This window comes from Carcharodon carcharias, chromosome 28 (genome assembly GCF_017639515.1).
Source record: "Carcharodon carcharias isolate sCarCar2 chromosome 28, sCarCar2.pri, whole genome shotgun sequence".
Taxonomy (NCBI): Eukaryota; Metazoa; Chordata; class Chondrichthyes; order Lamniformes; family Lamnidae; genus Carcharodon; species Carcharodon carcharias.
In genome coordinates this window covers 35,732,190-35,756,850 of record NC_054494.1, presented here as the reverse complement: position 1 = coordinate 35,756,850, position 24,661 = coordinate 35,732,190, and the positions used below count along the sequence as shown (strand labels likewise).

Genomic DNA, 24,661 nt, shown 5'->3' with positions numbered 1-24,661 from the left:
TGCGCCCGCCCTTCAACTTGGCCCCCGACGGGGGGAAAATTCAGCCCGTCGAGTCTGCGCCGGTCAAACAAGTACCTAACTATTCTAATCCCATTTTACCGCACTAGGCCCATAGTCTTGTATGCCATGGCATCGCAAGTACACATCCAAATACTTCTTAAATGTTATGAGGGTTTCTGCCTCTGCTACCCTTTCAGGCAGTGAGTTCCAGATTCCCACCACCCTCTGGGTGAAAATATTCTTCCTCACATCCCCTCTAAACCTCCTGCCCCTTACCTTAAATCTATGCCCCTGGTTATTGATCCATCCACCAGGGGGAAAAGTTCCTTCTGTCTACCCTATCTATGCCCCTCATAATTTTATACACCTCAATTATGTCCCCCCATCAATTTCCTCTGCTCCAGGGAAAATAACCCCAGTCTATCCAATCTCTCCTCATAACTAAAACTCTCCAGACCAGGCAACATCCTGGTAAATCTCCTCTGCACTCTGTCCAGTGCAATCACATCCTTCCTATAATGGGGATTCCAGAACTGCACGCAATACTCTAAGTGTGGCCTAACTAGTGTTTTATACAGTTGCAGCATAACCTCCCTGCTCTTATATTCTATATCTCAGTGAAAAAATGCAAGTATCCCATATGCCTTCTTAACCACCTTATCTACATGTCTCGCTCCCTTCAGGGACTGGTGGATAACAAGGTCCCTCTGATCCTCGGTACTTCCCAGGGTCCTATCATTCATCGTGTATTCCCATGCCTTGTTTGTCCTGCCCAAGTGCATCACCTCACACTTATCCGGATTAAATTCCATTTGCCACTGATCAGCCCATTTGACCAGCCCGTCTGTATCCTCCTGTAATCTAAGACTATCCTCCTCACTATTTACCACCCCACCAATTTTCGTGTCATCTGCGAACTTACTGATCAACCCTCCTCCACTCAAGTCTAAGTCGTTTATATATACCACAAACAGCAAGGGACCCAACACCGATCCCTGTGGAACCCCACTGGAATAATTAGGAAAGCTAATAGAATGCTATTGTTTATTGCAAGGGGGATTGAATACAAAAGTAGGGAGGTTATGCTTCAGTTATACAGGGCATTGGTAACACCACATCTGGAGTACTGTGTACGGTATTGGTCTCCTTATTTAAGGAAGGGTGTAAGTGCGTTGGAAGCAGTTCAGAGAAGGTTTACTAGACTAATACCTGGATTGGCAGGGTTGTCTTATGAGGAAAGGCTGGAGAAGCCAGGCTTACATCCGCTGGAATTTAGAAGAGTTAGAGGTGACTTGATTGAAACATGAGGCCAAATTTTTCACTTGGTGTGCAGGCACATGCCCGACCCGCTTGAGCATGAAATAGCGCGAGATGACATCAGGAGAGTCAACAGTGTGCCCGCTGACAATTAAAAGGCTTATTAAGGTCATTAAGGTTATAATTGGCAGAGATTTTTTGTTGTCAGTCCAATGGTGCAGTTGGCGGGCGGGTAAACCGATCAGGCGGCCTTTGCCTTTTTGAGGAAACCTCATCCAAGGGCGGGATGAGGTTTCCGATACTAATTTAAAAAAAAAATTGTGGGGACAGAATTTATCATCACCCATATGTGCAGGTGACTGATTCTGACGCGCGGACATATTTTTTGGAATTTTAAAATCTTTATTTGTTGCTTTTTGGTTCTTCAGCTCCATGAGGCAGCTCTCTGCTTTCCGGGGGCTTTCAGTGAGCTGGCCGGTGATTGGCCAGCCAGCATGAAATGGTGGTCAGGGGCCGACGGTGGCCGGCGGTCTGTTCCCCAGCCGCTCCCGGACCTGCTGATCGCAGGCACCCTCCCCGAACAAAAAATCCTGCTCGTAAAAGATCCTGAGGGGTCTTGATGTGGAGAGGATGTTTCCTCTTGTGGGAGAACCTAGAACAAGGGGGTCACCCATTTAACACAGAGATGAGGAGGAATGTTTTCTCTCAGAGAGTCGTGAGTCTTTGGCACTTTCTTCCTCAAAAGGTGGTGGAAGCAGAGTCTTTGAATATTTTTAAGGCAGAGCTAGATCGATTCTTGATAAGCAAGGGTGGGGGGGGGGTGAAAGGTTTTTGGGAGTAGGTTGGAATGTGGAGCTCAGATTACAGTCAGATCAGCCATGTTCTTATTGAATGGCAGAGCAGCCTTGAAGGGCCAAGTGGTCCACTCCTGCTCCTTGTCCATACTGTACGCCATTCAGCCCTTTGAGCCTGCTCCGCTATTCAGTAAGGTCATGGCTAGACTCCTACCACTACTCCAGTTTCTCACCCTATCCCCAAAGACTTTGATTCCTTTGATGTCCAAGTATTTGTTGATCTCAGTCTTGAAACATAATCTGTGACCGAGCATTCACAGCTCTCTGTGAGAATTCCAGAGATTCACAACTCTTTGATTGAAGAGGTTTCTCCTCAACTGAGTCCGAAATGGCCAATGCCTTATCCTGAGACTGAGACTCCTAGTTCCAGATTCTCCAGGCAGGGGAAACAACCTCCAAGCATCTACCCTGTCAAACCCTCTCATTTCAATGAAATTACCTCTCTTTTTAAATTCAGAGAATGTTGGATCATTCTACTTGATCGGTAACAAGGGCTATACAAGCTATTCTTTTGGTCTGGCACTGTAGAACAAACATCAGGGGAAAGGTAAGAACTAGTTCTAGAACTAGTTCTGCTGAAGGGTCATGAGGACTCGAAACGTCAACTCTTTTCTTCTCCGCCGATGCTGCCAGACTTGCTGAGTTTTTCCAGGTAATTCTGCTTTTGATTTGGATTTCCAGCATCCACAGTTTTTTGTTTTTATCAGGGGAAAGGTACCTGATTAACTCTTAATGTTTCTTGAAGCAGGCTTGCAAGCCAACCAGTTGTGAAAAATTTATATTGTACCTCAATACAAAATGGAGGAGGAACCTTTATGCTAACAAGATGCTAAGTATGTGGAACAGATCACCAGTCCAGGTGGGGAACTAAGAAACTTTAAAGAGTTTCAAGAGGAAACTCAGCAGGTTCTTGTCAATGAATTTCACAGTCATTAAAAACACACTAAGGGACTGGAGATAGGTGGGCTAGATGGACTGAAGGGTTACTCCTACCTCAAACTATTACTCTGTAATTTATTGTGTTTCTCAGAAATGTCTCGGTGAACTATCTTCACGTGTGGAGATATGTAGGCAGTAATTCTGCCCAGAGAAAGCTCCTGCAAACAATGACGTGAATGATCGTAGTTGGCAGAATTAGCTGATGAAGAGAGAAAAGACTCGCATTTATGTAGCGCTTTTCATGACCACTGGACGTCTCAAAGTGCTTTACAGCCAATGAAATGTTTTTGAAGTGTAGTCATTGTCACAATGCAGGCAGTTTGTGCACAGCAGGATCCCCCAAAGCAATGTGATTATGACCAGATAATCTGTTTCAGTGATGTTGTTTGAGGGATAAATACTAACCAGATTTCAGGGAGAACTCCCCTGCTCTCTACTTTGCGATAGTGCCATGGGATCGTTTACATCCACCTGAGCAGGCAGACAGATGGAACCTTGGTCTATCACCTCAACTGAAAGATGGCACCCTCGACAGTGTAGCACTTGCTCAGTACTGTGCTGAACTGTCAGGCTGATGAAGAGAACTCCCCAGGTCCTCTTCAAATAGTAACATAAGAGCTATAACACCCACTTAATCCACTGGATTAGACAGATTTGGGGGTGTGGTGGGGTCGCTGTTTAATATTCTATCTGAAAGACAGTGCCTCAGACAATACAGGACTCTCTCAGTACTGCAGGGAGGTGCCAACATCGAATATGCACTGAAGCCCTTGGATTTGGGCCTTGAAGCCAAAACCTTTTGACTCTGTGTTCAACAGTCCTTCTGACTGAACCACAGCTGATGAAGGTTACAAATGTGCTGCCTGGTGCTTTCATCCTCAAGATTTGTGCTAAATATGATTAACAAACACAGCGTTTTCTAACAGAGAAAAGAAAACACTGATTCAGCAAAGAGATGACGTGGCCTGTGGGTTGGTGAGCTGCAGCTTTGCCTGTGCCCGACCACACTTTGTGAACAACCAATTTCCCTTAAAGGGAGAGAGGACAAATGCTGTCAACAGCAATGGTGAGACATTAGGATGCAGCCCTCTCCGTTAAGCCAGTGAATAGGTCTAGCTGCCTATTCAGCAGGTGATGTATAAAGTGGGGTGGGTGAGACAAGTACACAGGATTCAAAGGAGCCATTTTTCAGAAGGTTGAAGAAGCACCGACAAAGATGGAAGAAAATAAGCAAATTGTGCCCAAAATTGCGCTGGTATTGAGAATATTGCTGAACACAAAACCTGTCACGAACCAGTACAATTAGGCAGGGTCGCACTGGAAAATCCCATCTCACTTTCACACAGATTTCCATGCTCCCCTTGTCCCTCTGAAGTTCTATTCTTGTATGAGTCACAGCAACTGGCTCTCTTTTGACCAATGGTGGTTAATGGGAGGTTCAAAAGAAGTGTTAAAAACGATGCAGGTTTTTGATCAGGGTAGTTTGGAAGAAACCATTTTGGCTGGTGGGTGGCTCAGGAACCAGAGGACACTGATTTAAGATATTAGACAAAAATACCAAACGGAAGATGAAGACTATCTTTTTTTACGCAGTGAGTGGTTAGGATCTGGAATGCACTCTCTGAGAGTGTGGTGGAGGCAGATTCAGTGGTGGATGTGAAAAAAAAATTGAACAAGCAACTGATGGAGAAAAACTTGCAGGACTACAGGTACATATGAACAAGGAGCAGGAATAGGCCACTCAGCCCCTCGAGCCTGCTCCGCCAGTGGAACCAGCTAAGTTGCTCTTGCAGAGGGCTGGCATGGGCTCGATGGGCCAAATGGCTTCCTGTGATGTAATCATTCTATAATTCTCTGAAAGGGTAAATTCAACTGTAACTTTCAGAAAGGAATTTCACGTGAACTTGAAATGGAAAAATTAGCAGGGCTGTGGGGAAATAACAGGAGAATGGGACCAATCAGCAACACTTTCAGAAAGCCAGCACAGGCATAATAGTCTGAATGGCCTCCATCTGTGTTGCAAGATCCTTATGTGCAATATAGACAATTCCTCACAGTTTTGGAACCTGTTACCGGGTATCTGTCTGTATTTACTATATTTATCAAAATGCTCTTACCGGTGGTTTGAGAAAGAGTGGTTCATTGTCATCAATATCATCCAGCGCTACCTGCAGAAGCTGTGTGGTTTCATAGGGAACAGGCTGCCCAAGGTCATATGCCAGGAGAATCAGCTAAAAAGAAAACATAAAGAGAAAACATAAAGAAACTATGAGGGAAAGACTCACTGATACCATTCTGCTCTTTCACTATAACACTGTTCTATAATGGCAAATCTATTCCCAGCCAGAAACAGAGATGATTGGCTAATTTCCCTCCTCAATCATGCAATGGAGTGAATGAGATTGATTTAATTCAGACAATGTGTGTGATGAAACTATCCTCCACCCACTGCACTTTGCTGTCGGAATAACCTTGCTTTTATTGGGAGATTCTTGCTGTAGTCGAGTTCTGTTTGCTGTAGTTCATCGTGAACTTTTTTAAATAGACCCTGTTCACTGTGAGTCCTGCCATTATTCCTGCTCTGCCTCCAGTTCATTCGTTGACACAGTGATGTCAATTCTCACTTGGATAACAAAGGTGGAGATACATGGCGCCTCCTCTTCCAAACTACTGATTAGCTGCGGCTGGGTTTTCACTGCTAGCAATGAGACAGGATCAAAATAATCACACACCTATATTGGGAAACCATGCTTGAACGGTGATAATGAAGCCAAGTACGGACTCAATATTGAGTTTAACAACTTCAGATCATGAACTCTCTCCTCCATCCCCACCCCCTTTCCAATCCCCCTTTTTCCAATAATTTATAAGTTTTAAAATATATTCTTCTTTTCCCACCTATTTTAAAATTTATTTTGATCTATCATTATATCTCCATCCATTTCGATCCCTTCCCCCCACCCCACCCCCACAAGGGCCATCTGCCACTTGCTTGTCCTGCTTGCTACCCTTAATGTCACCATTAACACATTCCTTAGATAATATCACCACCGTCAAGACCCCTTTGCCCTTTTGTCTATGACATCTTTGGCAATCTCTTCTTTGCCTCCACCTATCACTGGCCCTCTATCGAGGTCCTCCTGTCCCACCCCCCCTTAAACCAGCTTATATTTCACCTCATTTCTGTTTTTCCTTAGTTCTGATGAAGAGTCATATGGACTCGAAACGTTAACCGTGTTCCTCTCTACAGATGCTGTCAGACCTGCTGAGTTTTGCCAGCTATTTTTGTTTTTGTTACAAAGCAAAATTTACTTGTTCTTAGTATTCAGTGTGAACAGTGGCCAAAAGCCATCTATCCAAGTTTGCTTAATGACTCTTAAGCCTGCAGTTAAACTTGCATTCAGTGTGTGGCATGGCTGATCAGACCTGGGCTATACTGCTGCTTGCATCTGGCATTACCAGGCAGGAGGGAGATCTGCACAAGTGTTACGCTCAATCGCAGTGGTTTTCAAACATTTGGGAGCATGGGTGGGAATGGTTCCTCACCCTTGCAACGAAATAAGACAAAGCAAGGGACTTGACTGAGCACTCTTTTACACCAGGCATCACAATGAGCGGTAGTTATACTCTATACAGTGAGAAGATTAAGAGCAGTGAGACAGGCTCTAGGAAGCGAGACAGCATGCTTATCACATCTGCATTTGGAGGTCAGATAAGTGTTGCGATGGTGTTGTTTGCAGAACATGTCTTTTAAAGAAGTCTTCGTAGTGTTCTAAATGTTAACAGCAAGTCTTTATTAACTACTTGTAACAATATACAAATGTACAGTGAAGGGCACAGGCATGGAGCTCTCTGTCCAGCTCCAGGACTTAACATGTCTCTGGCTAACACAACACTGACCCTAGGTCTAGGTCATGAGCCTTCTTACATCAGTGTGTAGGCAGCACTGTGCTGTTCTCAGTCCCACCCTGTATATACCAGATTGTTCTGCTACAATAAAGAGCTGAATTATAATCAGTTCTGATGAAAGGTTTTCAACCTGAAAGGTTATCTTTGTCTCCCTCTCCACAGATGTTCCCTGACCTGCTGTGTATTTCCATCTTTTTCTGGTTTTACCCTGGTTATATCACTGATTGCTTGAATCAATGCAGGCCCCAAAGCTGCTTGGCATTGTTACAAAGGTGACACGGTAATAGCTATCTCACGGGTCAGGGTTTTGACTTTTGAGGTGACCAAACATTTAATTGAACTTCACGACCAGTTTAGCTCCAGCTCATCGTTTGAGGGCCAGGCACCGGACATTGCAAAGAGTTTTGAACTTCAAGGTCAGATTAGTTACTTCTCTCATGCTTTACACAGAATTTACAGCACGAGAAAGGCCATTCATCCAATGGGACCATGCTGCACCTATCCTCTCGACAAGTCTCCTCCCAGTCATCTTCATATAACCCTGTCAGCACAACCACAAGAAACAATATCAACATATTTCTGGGCAGCTTTCAGTAAAGCACATGAAGATGGATCTCGGATCCAAATGTTCCTTCCCACTATAATCAGAAGTGCGGCATGTATAAGGATGGGGATTACAGGGTACGCTAAACCAATCACTCACATTATAGACAGCCTGCCTCTCCCTGTCCAGTCTGACTGTGGTACTGATGATTCCACTGAGGGGGTCGATGCTGAAATACTCCCAATCTCTGTTGACTGCTGTCTTCAGAAAGCCATATCTGACCGCTCCATTCAAACCTTCATCGTTGTCAGTGGCCAGGACCTCATACACATTGAATCCTGCATCTCTCTCCTAGGAAACAAGAGTGAGCACAATAAATGCTTGAGGTGTCACAGTCTCGAGTCATGGGTCAATTTCTGAGCTGCAAGGTTTCATGCTGGTATAGATAGTGCTGGAAAAATTAGAAGGGAACCAAATACATTTACTTGATTGAAACATATAAAATCCTGAGGGGTCTTGGCAGGGCGGATATGGAGAGGATATTTCCTCTTGTGGGAGAATCTCCAACTATTTAAAAATAAGGGGTCGCCCATTTAAAACGGAGATGAGGTGAAACTTTTTCCCTCAGAGGGTCGTGAGTCTTTGGAACTCTCTTCCTGAAAAGGTGGTGGAAGCAGAGTCTCTGAATATTTTTAAGGCAGAGGTGGATAGATTCTTGGTAAGCAGGGGGGTGATAGGTTATTGGGGGTAGGCGGGATGCAGGTTTCAGGTTACTATCAGATTAGCCGTGATCTTATTAAATGGCAGAGCAGGCTTGAGAGGCTGAGTGGCCTTCTCCTGCTCCTTGTTTGTATGTTCGTATTTCTTTTGGGCTATAAAAACAATTGAGCAGTAGAGGAGATGTTTACATTTGCAGATGAATCTAGTGAATGCCAACCATATTTTCCAGTTGTTTATATTTCTATGGGTACAGACAAGATATATGCATTGGTGCCAATGTGCACTGTGCCAATGAAACTAGGCTCTGGATAGAATGGAATTGATGGACTGAATGGCCTTTTATTAGCTCCAGATTTTTATGTTCTCCTTCCCCTTTCTGATAATCTGATACATTCTCTGCAACGAGATATGCAAAACTAAAAAAAGAACTACTGACCCATTTCTAATGCTGTCTTTCAAGAGTTTAGAATTCTTCTTTATTCTTAACCAATATCTTCTTGTTTAAGAGAGAATTGTTTTGGAGAAGAGAAGGTTGAGAAGAGATTTGATAGGGGTGTTCAAAATCATGAGGGGCCTGGACAGGGTGGACAGGGAGAAACTGCTCCCACTCATGAAAGGATCGAGGGTGAGGGGGCACAGATTTAAAGTAAAAAGGAGCAAAAGTGACATGAGGAAAAACGTTCTGTGCAGCGAGTGGTCAGGATCTGGAACGCTCTGCCTGAGAGTGAAGTTAAGATGAAGCATTCACAAAGGAATTAGACTCTTACCTGAAAAGGAAGGATGTGCAGGGAGAAGACAGGGGAGTGGCACTAAGCGATTGCTCATTCGGAGAGCTGGTGCTGACACAATGGGCCGAATGGCCTCCTTCTGTGCTGCAACAATTCTATGATTCTGTGAAGCTTTTCTGTTACTGGTCTGTCTGAGCGTTTCTCACTATTAGCAAATCTGCACCGAGAGTCTTACCTCCATAACATGCAGTATTGTCCCATTGGGAGGCCTGATAAACACAGGCCGATTGTCATTCACGTCAATCACTTCAATCTTCAGCAAAGCTGACCCCCAAAGCGGTAGCTCGCCTTGGTCAGTGGCGACAACTGTCAAATTAAACCTCTCGTAGGATTCCAGGAGCCGGGTGGTGGTAATCATGGCTGTGTCCTCATCAATCCTAAAAGCCTCTGAAAGGAACAGAGAAAAGGATGACCCAATGTAACCTTTCCAGTGTTTGTTGGACCTCCTTTTTGGCACATAGGCCATGTTGTGCAGTGAAAACTGATCCAGGTGAATTTCTAGGACGCAGTGTTTGAGTATAAGGGAGAGAGGGGGAGAGGATATGTAGGTGGGTATGGTGCAATTTTTTTTATTCATTCATGGGATATGGGCTTCGCTGGCAGCATTTATTGCTCATTCCTAGTTGCCCTTGAGAAGGTGCTGGTGAGCTGCCTTCTTGAACCGCTGCAGTCCATGTGGTGTAGGTACACCCACAGTGCTGTTAGGAAGGGAGTTCCAGGATTTTGACCCAGTGACAGTGAAGGAACGGTGATATATTTCCAAGTCAGGATGGTAAGTGGCTTGGAGGGGAACCTCCAGGTGGTGGTGTTCCCATCTATCTGCTGCCCTTGTCCTTCAAGATGGTAGTGGTCGTGAGTTTGGAAGGTGCTGTCTAAGGAGCCTTGGTGAATTCCTGCAGTGCATCTTGTAGATGGGACACACTGATGGGTATGTTCCTGGACGTGGAATCCAAAGCCTGGGCTCAAAATCTGAAAATATTAGTTCATTACCTCATCAGTGACCTGAATTCAGTTAATTAAATATATCTGGAAAAAAGTAAGGGATGACCATAAAGCTAACAGATGGTTGTCAAAACCCATCTGGTTCACTAATGTCCTTTAGGGAAGGGAATCTGCTGTCCTTACCTGGTCTGGCCTACATGTGACTCCAGACCCACCGCAATGTGGTTGACTCTTCACTGCCCTCTGAAATGGCCTAGCAAGCTACACAGTTATGTTCAAGAAGGTGACTCCTCACCACCTCCTCAAGGACAACTAGGGATGGGCAATAAATGCTGGCCTCGCCAATGACATGCACATACCGTGAATGAATAAATATAAATAAAAAGGGGACAGAGAGATGGACTGAGAGGAAGAGGGGGAGTGGAGAGAAGGGCAAGCGGTGGGGAAGAGAGAGCTACGCTTAGAGAGTAGCATATTGTGTGCAAGGCACACAGAGTACGAGACAATAAAAAGAGCAGGTTGAGGCATTCGCTAAAGTAGGAAGAGGAAATTTATTCACAAATACCGACAACAATAATTTTTAGCCTTTCAGGTCAATCAATGGTAGATTGTTATGGTGCATAATCGTTATACTTAATATTCATTGCGAAGAGTTTTAATAAGACATATTGGATTTTTGCTTGACTCTAATTGCTATACTTGCACAGGGGGCTAGTTTATTCTCCCACTAATGGTAATCTGAAATGTTGATATGATTTATTTACTGCAAGTAGTTTGGAACTCTGCTTGGCCAGTTCAGCACCACTGCAAGATATTGGATATGTGCAACAATTGTTTGTGGGGGGGGGGGGTGACATGTTAATAAATATTACATTTCCATAAGGTTGGATGGGCAGGGCCTTTAATTAGCTTAATTATCCTGTCAATGGCCTCAATTGGTCATTGACAGGTCGGCGGGTGGACAGCCCACCTTCCTGAATATTTAAATGGGGCGGGATGAGGTGGGGGGTTCCTCCCAACGTCATTTTCCCGTGGGCAAGTTGGGCCCCACTCCCAAATTGCTGACGGAATAATTCTGGCCACTGATTGGAGGTGAGGCCCCCCCCCCCACCCCCCCCACCCCACCCCCCACCACCCCCATCCCCCCATCCCCAACCAGATGAAAGGAGAAGAAAGCCCATCAAAGCAAGCTAAGCCATCCCTCTTGGATAAAACTACAAGATGCTGTGGGGAAGATTTGGGAAGAGATTAGCACCATTCTCTACCAACTTTGGAGCAATGAGGCACCTGGGGCAACACACAAACTAAGAGCTTTGAAGAGCAGAGGGAGCAGAAATATGTTCAAATAAAATGTACATCGTTCCCTTAAAGGGATTATATAACTAGTTATCTTACCTACACCAGGCCCCTGTATACTATACTTTAACACTGCATTTTCACCCTCATCCAGATCTGTCGCAGTCATGGTTACCACAGATGCCCCTCCTGGCTCATTCTCATAAACACTGGTGCTAAACACATTCTTGGAGAACTGGGGACGATAGTCATTAACATCCAGAACAGTCACCAGCACCTGTAGCGACAAATAACAACTGCATTAGTCCTTACGACAAGCTGTAGCTTAAGTCAGCTCAAAAATGCTTCTGCTGCACCTGCACCTCAATGTGATAGTGTAATGGCATACATTTTTACTTCTGTTGAACTGTTGTAAAGACCATAACTTTTTATTGCCTGTTGGACTGTGGATTAAGATTACAATGGCTGCAGTTTGAAAGACACATCCACTGGAACAGGATGAGAGATGTGTACAATGTTGCAATCCTGGAACAGTGTGTGCCATGAAAGACAGGATGGTGCCAGAAAGGAGTCCTGGACCAAGGGAACTGCCTGGCAACAACGTTTTAATTGGCTCCCGACCAGGTGGCCAGGTTTTGTGTGAGGACAGGGCAGCAGAATAGCTCCCAGCCTGAAAGTAGTAAGACTTAAAACCTCTTTCTCCTGTGTGTGGAAGATTCCAATAATTCCACAATAATAGCTAGCTGGCTTTTTCTCCTCATATATTCATAACCTGCTCTCTCTCTGAAAACCCCTGTCAAGAGGCAAAGGAAAAATCGCTGTTAGAGACATTGAAAGGCAAGTGCTCAACCAGTGAACTAAATATTGAAAGTGCTGGAAGACCACATTGTGTCATCAACAAGAACGGCAAGGAACTTAGAAGACATCAATCAAAACCAACCCATTCAATCCTGTACTCCAGAATTGGTGTTATTGAACTGTTTTATCCCACCCTTAAAATCCATGATTTGTGTGTCTTATATGTCGTGTGTGTGTGTGTGTGTGTGTGTGTGTGTGTGTACGTACAGGGATTTAAGGAGGGGGTAGAGTTCAAGTTGTAGTGTTAGAAGTTTGCAGTTCATATTTCTTTCTTCTGCCACTAGTTAATGACGGTTTGTTCAATAAACAGTTATTTACTTATTCAGTTTACAAACCTGGTGCTCGTATTCTGTTAACCTAAATTAAACAGTTTGGTAGAATTGGGGAAATCAGGTGGTTTGGTCAAACCTTTCACATTTGTCGTGGTTCAGGGAGCAGTGGGACGTGATATCACAGCACACTATCCCCAGTGGGTCATGACAAAGTTTGGGGGCTCGAGTCCGGGATATTTTGGAACAAAAGACAACGACGATTTGGGTGCAGGTTTCGTAAGTAATAAAAGTTAAAACGAAACACCAGCTTTGTACTGTCAAAAATAAGATGGCACTGGAAACTGCTAAAGCTTTCCCGCAAGTGGAAGAGATGTCCCTGACAATTTTACAAGCGATCCCAAAAGCCAAGTTAATCGAATTGGCAAGTAAGTTAAGAGTAGGATTGCCTGCCAAAGCTGGAAGGCAGAGATAATCAAAGAGATGGCACAGCATTTGAAATTGGAAGGAATACCTGAGAGACCGAATTCTCCAAGGGGTGGTTCGTTGGAATGGACTCAAATTCAGTTGCAAATGGGAAAAAATGGAACTAGAGACAGCAGAAAAAGAAAGAGCATTCCAAAGGGGCCAGGTAGAAAAGGAAAGAGAAAGGACATTTCAAGGGGAGTTAGAAATGACAAAGTTAGAAAAGGAGGAAAGAGAAAAAGAGAGACAATTCCAACTTAAAACGCTGACAGTTTTAAAAAGAGACACCAGTAGGTGAGGCAGGACTTATTTCCAGATCAGAACCCAGTGGGGAGATGTTTAAATTTGTACAAGCTCTTCCAAAATTTGAGGAAAGGGATGTTGAAGCTTTCCTTATTTCTTTTGAGAAGGTAGCTAAACAGATGAACTGGCCAAAGGAAATCTGGACATTGCCCATGCAGAGCAAATAGATAGGTAGAGCACAGGAAATGTTTGCTTCACTGTCAGAGGAGATTTCTAGGGATTAAGAGGTGGTGAAAAGGCCATTTTGAGCGCATATGAGTTGGTCCCTGAAGTATACAGACCAAAGTTTTGAAATTTAAGGAAAGAGCCTGGGCAAACTTACTTGAATTTGAGTTGAAACTACCTATGAAGTTCTCAGGGAGACCATTCTCTTGAAGTGTTTAAAAACTCCCTACCTTCTGTAATAAGAACCCATGTTGAAGTCCAAAGGGTTGCAACTGCTAGACAGGCAGCAGTAATGGCTGCTGATTATGAGCTGATCCATAAAACTAAACTTTTTTTTCCATCACCCCCATAAATTTGAAAAGGATGGAAAGACGGAGAGTGAAAGGAAGGCAAGTAGCCAGGATAAAGAATGGATAGCTGGGAATACCTTGAGATCTCCTCCCCAGATCAGGAAATGAAGTACTGAGAGTGGAGATGAAAGTCAAAGGCCTAAGTGTTTCCATTGTAATAAAGTGGGGCACGTTCGTTCAGAATGCCGGAAGCCCGGGGACTTACTGGAGTTTGTAACAGTGAGTCCGAAAAGGGAACTCAAAAAGAAAATGCCATGGATCAAATTGAAGCGTTAACCACAAATAAGGGTCTGGAGGTAAACACTGCTGTGAATGCAGGTGAAGTGAATAAGGTGAATGAGAGATATAAAGGGTTTTTGTCTAAAGGAAAGAGAACCCTTTTCTCATCAAATGATGCCGCTAACCCCATAACTATTTTAAGGGACACAGGTACTAGTCAAACACTTTCACTGGAGAAGGATCTAGTTTTCCCTGCAGAGTTCAATGAAAGCTAAAGTATTGGTAAGCGGGATAAGTGAAAAGTATATCCCGGTTCCACGGTACAAAGTACAATTGAAATGTGATTTGTTGTCTGGATCGGTAGTTGTAGGAGTGGTTAAGAAATTACCCGTGGATGGAGTTGATTTACTCCTGGGGAATGATTTGGCAGAGTGAAGGTTATAGTTTGGCCCATAATTACAGAAAGTAAGAGAGAGGCTAAAGGGACAACAGTTACAAGAACAAGTTCCTGGTATTTTTCCATCGTGTGTGGTGACCAGGGCAATAGCTAAACAAAGTCCATCAGCAGAGGTCAAAGTAATACCACGAGCAGATGTTAGAGTAGCCGAAAATTTCTTTAAGGATAAGAATAATTCAAAGAAAGTGTTTGGCAGGTCTTTATTAATTGAGAATCAGAAAGCTGATCCAGGGTTAAACAAGTCAGCACAGTCAGCTCACACTGAAGCTGAGGCAGAAGGAGTTTCGGAGTACTATTACATTAAAAACGGAATTCTGATGAGGAAGTGGAGACACCCTCACAGACCTGTGGATGAGGGATGGACGGTTGTTCATCAGATCATATTGCCCCAATGTCATAAGGAGATATGGCAAGTAGCACATGAAATCCCTATGACAGGGCATGTAGGAATATGGAAAACCCAAGCATCGATAAACAGGCATTTCACCTGGCCAAGGCTTCATAAGGATGTAGTGCAATTTTGTAAAACATGCCATACATGTCAGGTAGTAGGTAAACCTCAACATGTAATCAAGCCAGCACCTTTAATACTCATTCAAGTTTTTGAAGAACCATTCAGTCGGGTATTAGTAGATTGTGTAGGATCATTACCCAAAACAAAAGCAGGACATCAGCATATCCTTACAATCATGCATATGACAACCTGATTTCCAGAAGCTATTCCTTTAAGGACAATTACAGCTAAGGTGGTAGTGGAAAAGTTAACTCAGTTTTTCACTCATTATGGCCTAGCAATTGAAATACAATCTGACCAAGGTTCTAACTTCATGTCTCAAATTTTCCAGGACATAACCAGCAATGTGGGTATCAAACACCTAAAGTCTACCGCTTATCACCCACAGACACAGGGAGCTTTAGAGAGATATCATCAGACTCTCAAAACCATGATTAAGACCTATTGCTGTGAATATCCAAAGGATTGGAACAAAAGGTTAGATTTCTTACTATTTGCTACTAGAGATTCTTCAAATGAAACTACTAGATTTAGTCTATTTGAATTGATCTATGGTCCATGAAATAAGAGATCCATTAGAAGTGATTAAGGAAAAGTTCCTAAAGCAGAAACATGAATCCTCCATGTTGGATTATGTGTCCTTGTTTCTAGAAAGACTCACAGCAGCATGTAAAGTAGCACAAGAGCACTTAAAAAATTCCCAAGCCAAAATGAAAGAATAGGCAGAAAAATATGCGACAACTAGAATGTTCCAAGCAGCAGACAAAGTATTGGTATTACTACCTTTGCAGGTTGAACCCCTGAAAATGAAATCCAGTGACCCCTACAAGATAGTTAGGAGAGTTAGTAAAGTGGCTTATCTGATACATACTTCTGAGTGTAGGTAGAAGAAATGGTTATGTCACATAAACATGCTGAAGCATTATCATCGCAGAGAAGATAAGATGGAGCAAGTGTGCCAGGTGGTAGGAGTAGCGGAGGATGAGAGACAATAAGGGCAAGGTAGAAGGAGAAGTAGACAGTGCCCAAAGCGAACCTCCTATGAATTCACCAATATGACAATACTGGGACAGTTAGACAGTGTGTTCTCATATTAAGAGGAAGGACCAAGGAAAGATCTAAGGTTACTTAGGAAGTAGAAGGGAATTTGTAGGGATACACCTGGATGTACTATATTAGCTAAAACATGACGTGGATGTGGACATAGGAGAGTCAGTGCCGATAAAACAACATCATTATCAGCTGAGCCCAGAAAAACAAGCTCAGTTGGAAACAGAGATTCGATATATTCTGGACAATCAATTGATTAAGCCTAGTCAAAGTGGCTGGAGTTCACCAGTTGTATTGATTCCTAAGCCGGATGGATCTACTAGACTTTGTATAGGTTACAGGAGAGTGAAAGTAGTAATGAGAACAGATTTATACTCAATTCCTCGGTTAGAAGATTATATCGATAGGGTTGGCAGTGCCTCATTTCTTTCAAAAATGGATTGACTGAAGGGGTACTGGCAAGTGCCATTAACATCAAGGGCTAAAGAAATATCCACCTTTGTTACACCAAGCGGCTTGTATCAATGTCGAGTCATGCTGTTTGGGTTTAAAAACGCCCCAGCTACATTTCAGAGACTTATGAATCAATCGTAGCTGAAATCCCCAACTGTGTAGTTTATTTAAACAATATCATCATATATAGAAACACATGGAAAGAACATGTAAAACAATTAGAGGACCTGTTTAAGCAATTGCAGATGGGTGGCTTAATCATAAATCTAGCCAAAAATGAATTTGCAAAAGCAAGGGTAACTTACCTGGGTCACATTGTAGGACAAGGGCAAGTGTTGCCAAGAACAGCAAAACTGAACGCTCTAACAGAATTCCCCATTCCTAAAATTAAACAAGAAATCCTGAGATTTTTGGGAATGCGTGGGTTTTATTGGAAGTTTGTGCCTAACTTCAGCACAGTAGCTGTACCTCTCACCAATTTGTTAAGAAAACAGGCAAAAGTGGTATGGTCAGCAGAATGCCAAGCAGCCTTTGGAAAGCTGAAGGCAATCTTAATAAATGAACCAGTGTTGGCCACCCCTGACTTTACCAAATCTTGTAAAATGGCAATTGATGCTAGCGACTTGGGGGTAGGTGCAGTCCTATTACAAGATGATCAATTAGGGGTAGAAAAGCTGGTGGGGTACTTTTCCAAGAAACTAAATCAATTTCAGAGGAAGTACTCATGGTAGAAAAAGAAACTCTAGCATTGTTGTTGTCTCTTCAACACTTTGAAGTTTATGTCCGGCACGATAACAAACAAACACTAATCTACACTGACCATAATCCGCTGATGTTCTCTGAACAGTTTAAAACTTGAAATGCAAAACTGTTTAGGTGGAGTCTGTTGTTTCAAGCATTCATTGTAAAGATTGTTCACATTGCCAGTAAAGATAGTGTGACCGCAGATGCTTGTCCCAGGTGTAAAATACTAAAATAAGTTAAAGGGCTAAGAAATTCTGAAGATTGTATAAGATTGTATAAGGGGGAGGAAGGATGAATGAAAGTAAGTCTCATGTTTTGTTGTCCATGTGTCAAATGCCTCGTGATGAAATGCATTTTGAAATGGCGTTTCATCTCTTTTAAGAGTGGAGACATGTAAGGAGCATATTTTTTGTTTCTGTTGGACTGTTGTAAAGAACATGTCTTTTTATTTTTTGTTGAACTGTGGATTAAGATTACAATGGCTGCAGTTTGAAAGACATGTCCACCGGAACAAGATGAGAGGTGTGTACAATGTTGCAGACCTGGAACAGAGTGTGCAATGAAAAACAGGATGGTGCTGGAAAGGAGTGCTGGACCAAGGGAGCTGCCTGGAAACACCATTTTAATTGGTTCCTGATCGGGTGACTAGGTTTTGTGTGAGGACAGGGCAGCAGAATAGCTTCTAGCCTGAAAGGAATAAGACTTAAAACCTCCTTCTCCTGTGTGTGGAAGATGCCGGTAATTCCACAGTAATAGCTAGCTAGCTTTTTCTCCTCATATCTCTATAACCTGCTCTCTCTCTGAAAACCCCTGTCAAGAGGTAAAGGGGAAAATCACTGTTGGAGACATTGAAAGGCAAGTACTCCACCAGTGAACTAAATACTGAAAATGCTAGAAGACCACCTTGTGTCATCAACAAAGAACTGAAAGGAATTTGGAAGACATTGATCAACATCAACCCATCGAATCCTGTGCTCTAGAATCGGTGTTATTGAACTGTTTTATCCCACCCTTAAAATCCACAATTTGTGAGTCTTATGTGTCATATGTGTGTGTGTGTTTGTGTGTGTGTATAGGGATTTAAGAAGGGGGTAGAGTTTAAATTATAGTGTTAGAAGTTAGCAGTTCATATTTCTTTCTTTTGCCACTGGTTAAGGACACTTTGTTTAATAAACAGTTATTTACTTATTAAGTTTACAAACCTGATACTCATATTCTGTTAACCTAAATTAAACAGTTAGGTAGAATTGGGGAAATCTGGTGGTTTGGTCAAACTTTTCACATTTGTCACGGCTCAGGGAGCAGCGGGACTGATATTACAGCACACTATCCCCAGTGGGTCATGGCAATTGTGATAGCATAAGTTCAGAGCCCATGCCCCAATGTGATCTGAACCAAGTGGCTTAGAATCCTCTGCATCCCTTTTAATTCAGCAGTTTGAAGGACTGGGGGAGTCAGGGAGAGGAGGAGGATGTGGGGAGGGGGCAGAGAAGAGGAGGGGAGGGGGATTGGGAAGGGGCTGCAGTAGGAAACCCCGACAGCATGTAAAAGGTGGAGCACAAAGAGATGGAGCTGCCAGTCACCAGAGCACCTCAGGCACACTTAACGCATTGGGCAGCCAGGGTGGAAAAATGGCCCAAACTACATGGCTGAGTTTCAAAACAGATTTGCTTTTCATTTGCTGCAAGCCAGTCTTAAAAGGGCAAAATGGCTCTTCCAGACAAGTCTATTTCCTGGCGGTCCCCACAGGCTGGGTGTGAATGTGCCTGTATCTTTGCAATGGTTCATATTCATTAATTCAAGATGATTTGAGCTGCAAATATATCAATGTATAGTGATGAAGAGTCTGTGTAGAATTCCAATCACTGCATAACTGTGGCATAAACAAAAAGATGCAAGTTAATTATTCCTGATGACTAGAGACTGGAGGCAAGTTCTGCTGATCCGTTTCGTCTGACACACAACCTAATCACGGCAGTCTGCAAAGAAATGTGTGGAGAGCCCAGTACTCGTCTGTTAGTCTCTTGAAACATTAAAACCGAGGCTTTATCTGGTTTCCTGGATGTAAAAGATTCCATGGCACTATTTTAAAGAAGGGCAGGGGAATTCTCCCTGGTGTCCTGACCAGTGTTTATCCTCAACCACCATCATGAAAACAGATTGTCCGTTCATTATCACATTGTTGTTTGTGGCAGCTTGCTGTGTGCAGACAAGTTGTCGTTTATCCTACATTTTACAACAGTGACTACACTTCAAAAGTAATTCATTGGCTGTAGAGCACTCTGGGACATCCTGAGGTAGTGAAAGGTGCTCTACCAATGCAGGTAGAGAGGTTAGGCAGGGATTGTCAGAGGTAAACCTCAGGGAACAATGGGATTGGGAAATCTTGGAAACTAAACTCCACCATCCCCCAACTCCGTAACTTTAAATAAGTAAAAGTACAGAGCTGCAGCTTACTAACAAAAAAGATTGATGTCCTCTCGCTATGGTTCTGCCAATCACTTGGGAGAGTGCTCAAAGCCCTTTGTTATTAGTCTGCAAAAAAACGTGACACATTACAAAAGTAACCACTTCCTCTTTCACTTCTCAGAAGAGAGTGAAGCAATCCTAGGAAAGTGGTTAAGCTTTTTTTTAAAAAAAAAGGTGCGAAAGAGGCAGAACAACCTTTGGCTGGGTGTCCATTGAAACACCAGTGGTCAGGGGGAGAGGTGAGATTTTGCCACCTCTGGGCTTTGCCTAATCAAATCCCTGATTATTTGGATGAGATGTTAAACTGAGGCGGCGTCGGCTCTCTCAGATGGGCATGAAGGGTCCCAAGGCCACTCATGGAGCGCTTCCTGATGTCCTGCAGCCAGTACCTATACCATTGTTAAAAAAAATCTGGTGAATATCTCATTGCTGTTTGTGGGAGCTTGCTGTGTGCAAATTGACAGCCACATTTCCCACTTTAGGAGAATGACTACAGTTCAAGAAGTGCTTCATCAGCTTCAAAGGGCTTTAGGATGGTCTGAGATTGTGCAAGGTGCTATATAAATGTAAATCTTACATTATTAGAGTGAGGCAGTTAGACATAGTGACCTGATCTTGGAGTGTGACAGGAAGGAGGCAGGGAGGCAGTTTTCCTTGGCTGGCGATTTTTTAATTCATTCATGGGATGTGGACTTTGCTGGCTGGGCCAGCATTTATTGCCCATCCCTTGTTGCCCTTGAGAAGATGGTGGTGAACTGCCTTCTTGAACCACTACAGTCCATGTGGTGTAGGTACACCCACAGTGCTGTTAAGGACAGTGTTCCAGGATTTTGACCCAGCGACAGTGAAAGAATGATGATATACTTCCAATCAGGATGGCGAATGACTTGGAGGGGAACTTCCAGGTGGTGGTGTTCCCATCTATCTGCTGCCCTTGTCCTTCTAGATGGTAGTGGTTGTGGGTTTGGAAGGTGCTGTTGAAGGAGCCTTGGTGAGTTTCTGCGGTGCATCTTGTAGATGGTACACACTGCTGCTAAAATGCATCGGTGGTGGAGGGAGTGAATATTTGTGGACGTGGTGCCAATCAAGTGGACTGCTTCGTCCTGGAGGGTGTCCAGCTTCTTGGAGATATTCCCAATCTAGACTAAGATCGGGGGTCAGCCTTGCAGGACTGAGATGGCCAGAAATTTCTTCATTCGGAGGCTTTTGAATGTTTGAATGCCTCAGCCCAACAGTCCAGTCACTGAGTAATTAAAAGGCTCTGGATACTAAGAGGATCAAGGGATATGGGGATAAGTGGACTTGAGGTAGAGGATCGGCCATGAACGTACTGAGTGATGGAGCAGGGTTTAGATTAGTACGGTCTGCTCCCATTCCTATTTCTCATGTCCAGCTGGCCTCAATTTTTTGGCTGCTTGTGGTAGGTTCCAAAGGTAAAGTAGGAAGATTGCAGCTGATGGCCATCAACATTGTGTGTGCCTGAGTTAGTAACTTTAGGAACAGCAGGAGGCTATCCAGCCCCTTGAACCTGACCTGCCGCTCAGTTAAATTATGGCTGATCTGTATGTCAACTCCACCTATCCGACTTTGGTCCCAATCGCTCACTACTTATACCCATCGATCTATTCTACAAATCGACCTCAGCCTTCCAAGCTGCAACTGTGGCAGCGGCGCAGTCCTTTTGGGATCTTGCGCTTGGCGGTGAAAAGGACTACAGGGAAGCTTTTCCAGGATTGTGGAGAATCGGAGGTAGAGCTCAGTTATTCTGATTTCCTGCTAATTGAAATTAAAATAAATCACTGGAGACATCATCTGTGCTGAGAAGCGGATGCGCGTTGACCTGGATCCTGAGAGTCGATCAATATTGACAATCGAGAGTCTGTTGTTGAACCATTCACAGCCGATCAGAAAGCTCAGTATACGAAGTAAGAATCATGATCAAAAATATATCAAATAAATTGAAAGGGTCCGTTCACCTGGCAACATTTTCTGACATTTAGCCCTCTCACTGATGTCATTAGCACGTCGTGTCCTTTCCTGTATGATGTTTCAATCTGTGGGCAGCAGACTGGCGTGGGAAGAATGTTCTAGAACAGGAAAGAAGCCTTGGACAGAGATAGGACTGTGATGAAAGTGCCCTGCTGCATCCTGTTCCTTTTAAAGTTTATTTTGAAACGTTTAAAAATATTATTTGAATTTATCGGTTATGTATTCCTAGCTTACTGTCAGTGCCAAGCAATGGAATGGAGGCGAGGCTCTTGGTTAGCATAAAAATTGCAGATAACATTCTGAAGAGGCAGCGCCAAAATCTGGAGATTAGTCCTTGACTTTCATTTCACCTTTGGCTGCTCTTACTGCTTTTCTAAGTGATACTGTCATTTTGTGCGCAATGTGTTTGCTGGCCTATAGCTTTCAGAATGGTAACACATTAATTTTAAAATCCCTATCCTGGTCTTCAAATCCCTCAATAGCCTCACCCTCTCCCTATATTTCTGTAACCTCCTCCAGGATCTGGAATGCACAGCCTGAGGAGGCAGGCTCGATTGTGGATTGCGAAAGGGAACTGAGTAATTATCTGGATAGAGATTTGCAGAGCTTGGGGGGGGGCGGGGGGGGGGCAGTGGGAACAAGTGAATTCTCCTGCAGAGAGCTGGCATAGACACAGATGGGCCAAATGGTCTCCTTCTCCACGATGATTCTGTTCCAAACTTTGCGATATCTCTGCACTCCTCCAACTCTCACCTCGTCAGTATACTGATCTTAATCGGTCCACCCTTGGCAGCCGTGACTTCAGTTGTTTGGTTCCTAAGCTCTGGACACCACTCCCTAAACCTTTCCACCTCTCTCTCCTCCTACGAGACTCTCCTTAATCCCTACCTTTCTGACCGAAGCTTTGGTCGGCTGCCATAATGTCCTCCTTATGTGGCTCAATGTCAAGTTTTGTTAGGTAATTCTCTTGCAAAATGCCTTAGGACATTTTATTATGTTATGGTACTATATAAGGTAAGTTCCCAGAAGGAAAAAAAGTTAAAATTGGGAAATAAGAGTACTGGTCTGAACTGTATTGAGCTGTTGTTGCAAATTGGGAATGGGTGTATGTTCCCAACCTCTCTGGCATCTTGCTTGCGACTACTCCCATTCAATTTGCCCAAGATCAGGACAGCTTCATGTTAGAGCAGATCTTCATCCATCTGTCTTGGTTAGCTCCTATCCAGGTTAGAGGTTGAAGATCAAAGTTCAGAAGCACTGTACTGCCCAGTAAGTCCCTCATGGTGTTCATACATTCTCTTTAGGGTTTCTTAGGCCCATTTTCCTTTGAGATAATTAGCAATAAGGTGAATGCAAGACTCTTATGTTTTTGGTTTGGGGGCCGAGGTAGAACTTGGGTACGTGTGTGACGTACCAGTATGACTCGGTTGTGTTCTTGCCTCTGTATCAAAACGGGAAGCAGTGGCATAGTGGCATTGTCACCAACTAGTGTCACAGAGACCCAGGGTAATGCTCTGGGCACCTGGGTTTGATCCCACCATGGCAGATGGTGAAATTTAAATTCAATAAAAAATCTGGAATTAAAAGTCTGATGACGAACATGAAACCACTGCTGACTGTCATAAAAACCCATTCTGGTTTACTAATGTCCTTGAGGGAAGGAAATCTGCTGTCCTTACCTGGTCTGGCCTACATGTGTCTCCAGACCCACAGCAATGCTGTTCTCTTAAATGCCCTCTGAACAAGGGCAATTAGGGATGGGCAATAAATGCTGGCCTAGCCAGCGACACCCAGAACAAATAATAAAAAGGATATAGGTTTGAGCACCATCTCAGTTGTGAGATCACAACCTGAGTCACATAATGGCAGTGCTGAGGGACTGACGTACAGCCACATAAGTTGTTGAACTGAGTTCTGCCCCAGCAGTTCAGGTGGACTGTGTCATTATTCAAAGGAGGTCAAAGACAGAATGGCTGCATCTTTATTTAAGCTTCAAGGGCAATAGCAATTTTAAATTCACTAGTATTAAGTATTATAGTGAGAGCCAAGTCAAAGATAGATAAATTTAACACATCTTATTGTTAAGTATTTTTATCTCGCAGTGACATTTGAACAGTTTCCCCTTCTTGTGGTCAATCGTCTTTGTTCATCGATGGAAGATTTATGTAGACACAAGGTTCTGGAACCTTGGACTGGAGCTGGAAGGATATTGAAACACGTTGTGTAGGATTCCCTTCAATTTGCTTATTATACTTTGAAATACTTGGTATGTTGATGACCAAATCAGCACCTTTACTTGGACATTTGTCGCAACATGTTCAATAAACCAAATGCTTCAACTGTTTGAGCAATACTCACATTTTTAAATATACATCACGTTAAATTATCTTGAAAATCGTTTGATTCCTTTGAATTATGCGCCTGTGTTCCCTTCACAGTCGGCAGTGTGTTCTATTTGGGGGGTATTGTTACATGCTGTGGGGCTGTTGTACTTGCCCATAAAACCTCAATCTGCATCTTCTACAATGCTTTTAACATCAACTGGAAGGTTAAAGGAGAAAGCTTATTGATCCACGGGGGAAGGGGTTAGAAGGGGAGAATAAAAGCTTGGTTGAAAAGATTGGTGTTGAGATGGATGCTCATAGAGAAGGGATGAGATGAAGGGGCTTTGGGAGGGAGTGCCAGAGAGTGGGCTAAAGGGTATCTTACTAGTGTTGAAATGAAGGGAAGAGAGGAGGATGTGAGAGAAGATATGAGGCTAGAGGCCATTGCAACAACAGGTCTTGGACTGAGGCCCAGAAGGTGTTGAGAACAAGAATGGTGAACATCAAAACAGGAGGAGGATGTTTTGCTCCCTGAGCCTGTTCCAGCATTCAGGTACATCATGGCTGATCTGTATCTTAACTCCACTTATGCATCTTTGTCCTGTAGCCCACAATAGATTTGCCGATGAAGATTTCTAAACTTCAGTTGTGAAATTTCCAATTTCCCAACCTTAACGGCTTTGGGGTGGGGTCGGGGTGGAGAGGGAAAGAGTTTCAGATTTCCACTACCCTGTGTGTGAAGAAGTGCTTCCTGACATCACAGCTGAATGGCCAGGGTCTAAT

At 43.5% G+C, this 24,661-nt stretch overlaps 1 protein-coding gene across 1 annotated transcript in view; it reads right to left on the bottom strand.

The window, feature by feature from the left end:
- The window catches only part of cdh23 (cadherin-related 23), a 704,187-nt gene that overhangs the window by 29,169 nt on the left and 650,357 nt on the right, over nt 1–24,661 (bottom strand). Inside the window, exons 52-55 of the mRNA XM_041176120.1 lie at nt 11,349–11,526; nt 9,187–9,398; nt 7,663–7,854; nt 5,168–5,281 (exon numbers count right to left, since the gene is read on the bottom strand). Of these exons, the coding sequence (XP_041032054.1) occupies nt 5,168–5,281; nt 7,663–7,854; nt 9,187–9,398; nt 11,349–11,526 (696 nt within the window). The remainder of the gene's footprint in view (nt 1–5,167; nt 5,282–7,662; nt 7,855–9,186; nt 9,399–11,348; nt 11,527–24,661) is intronic.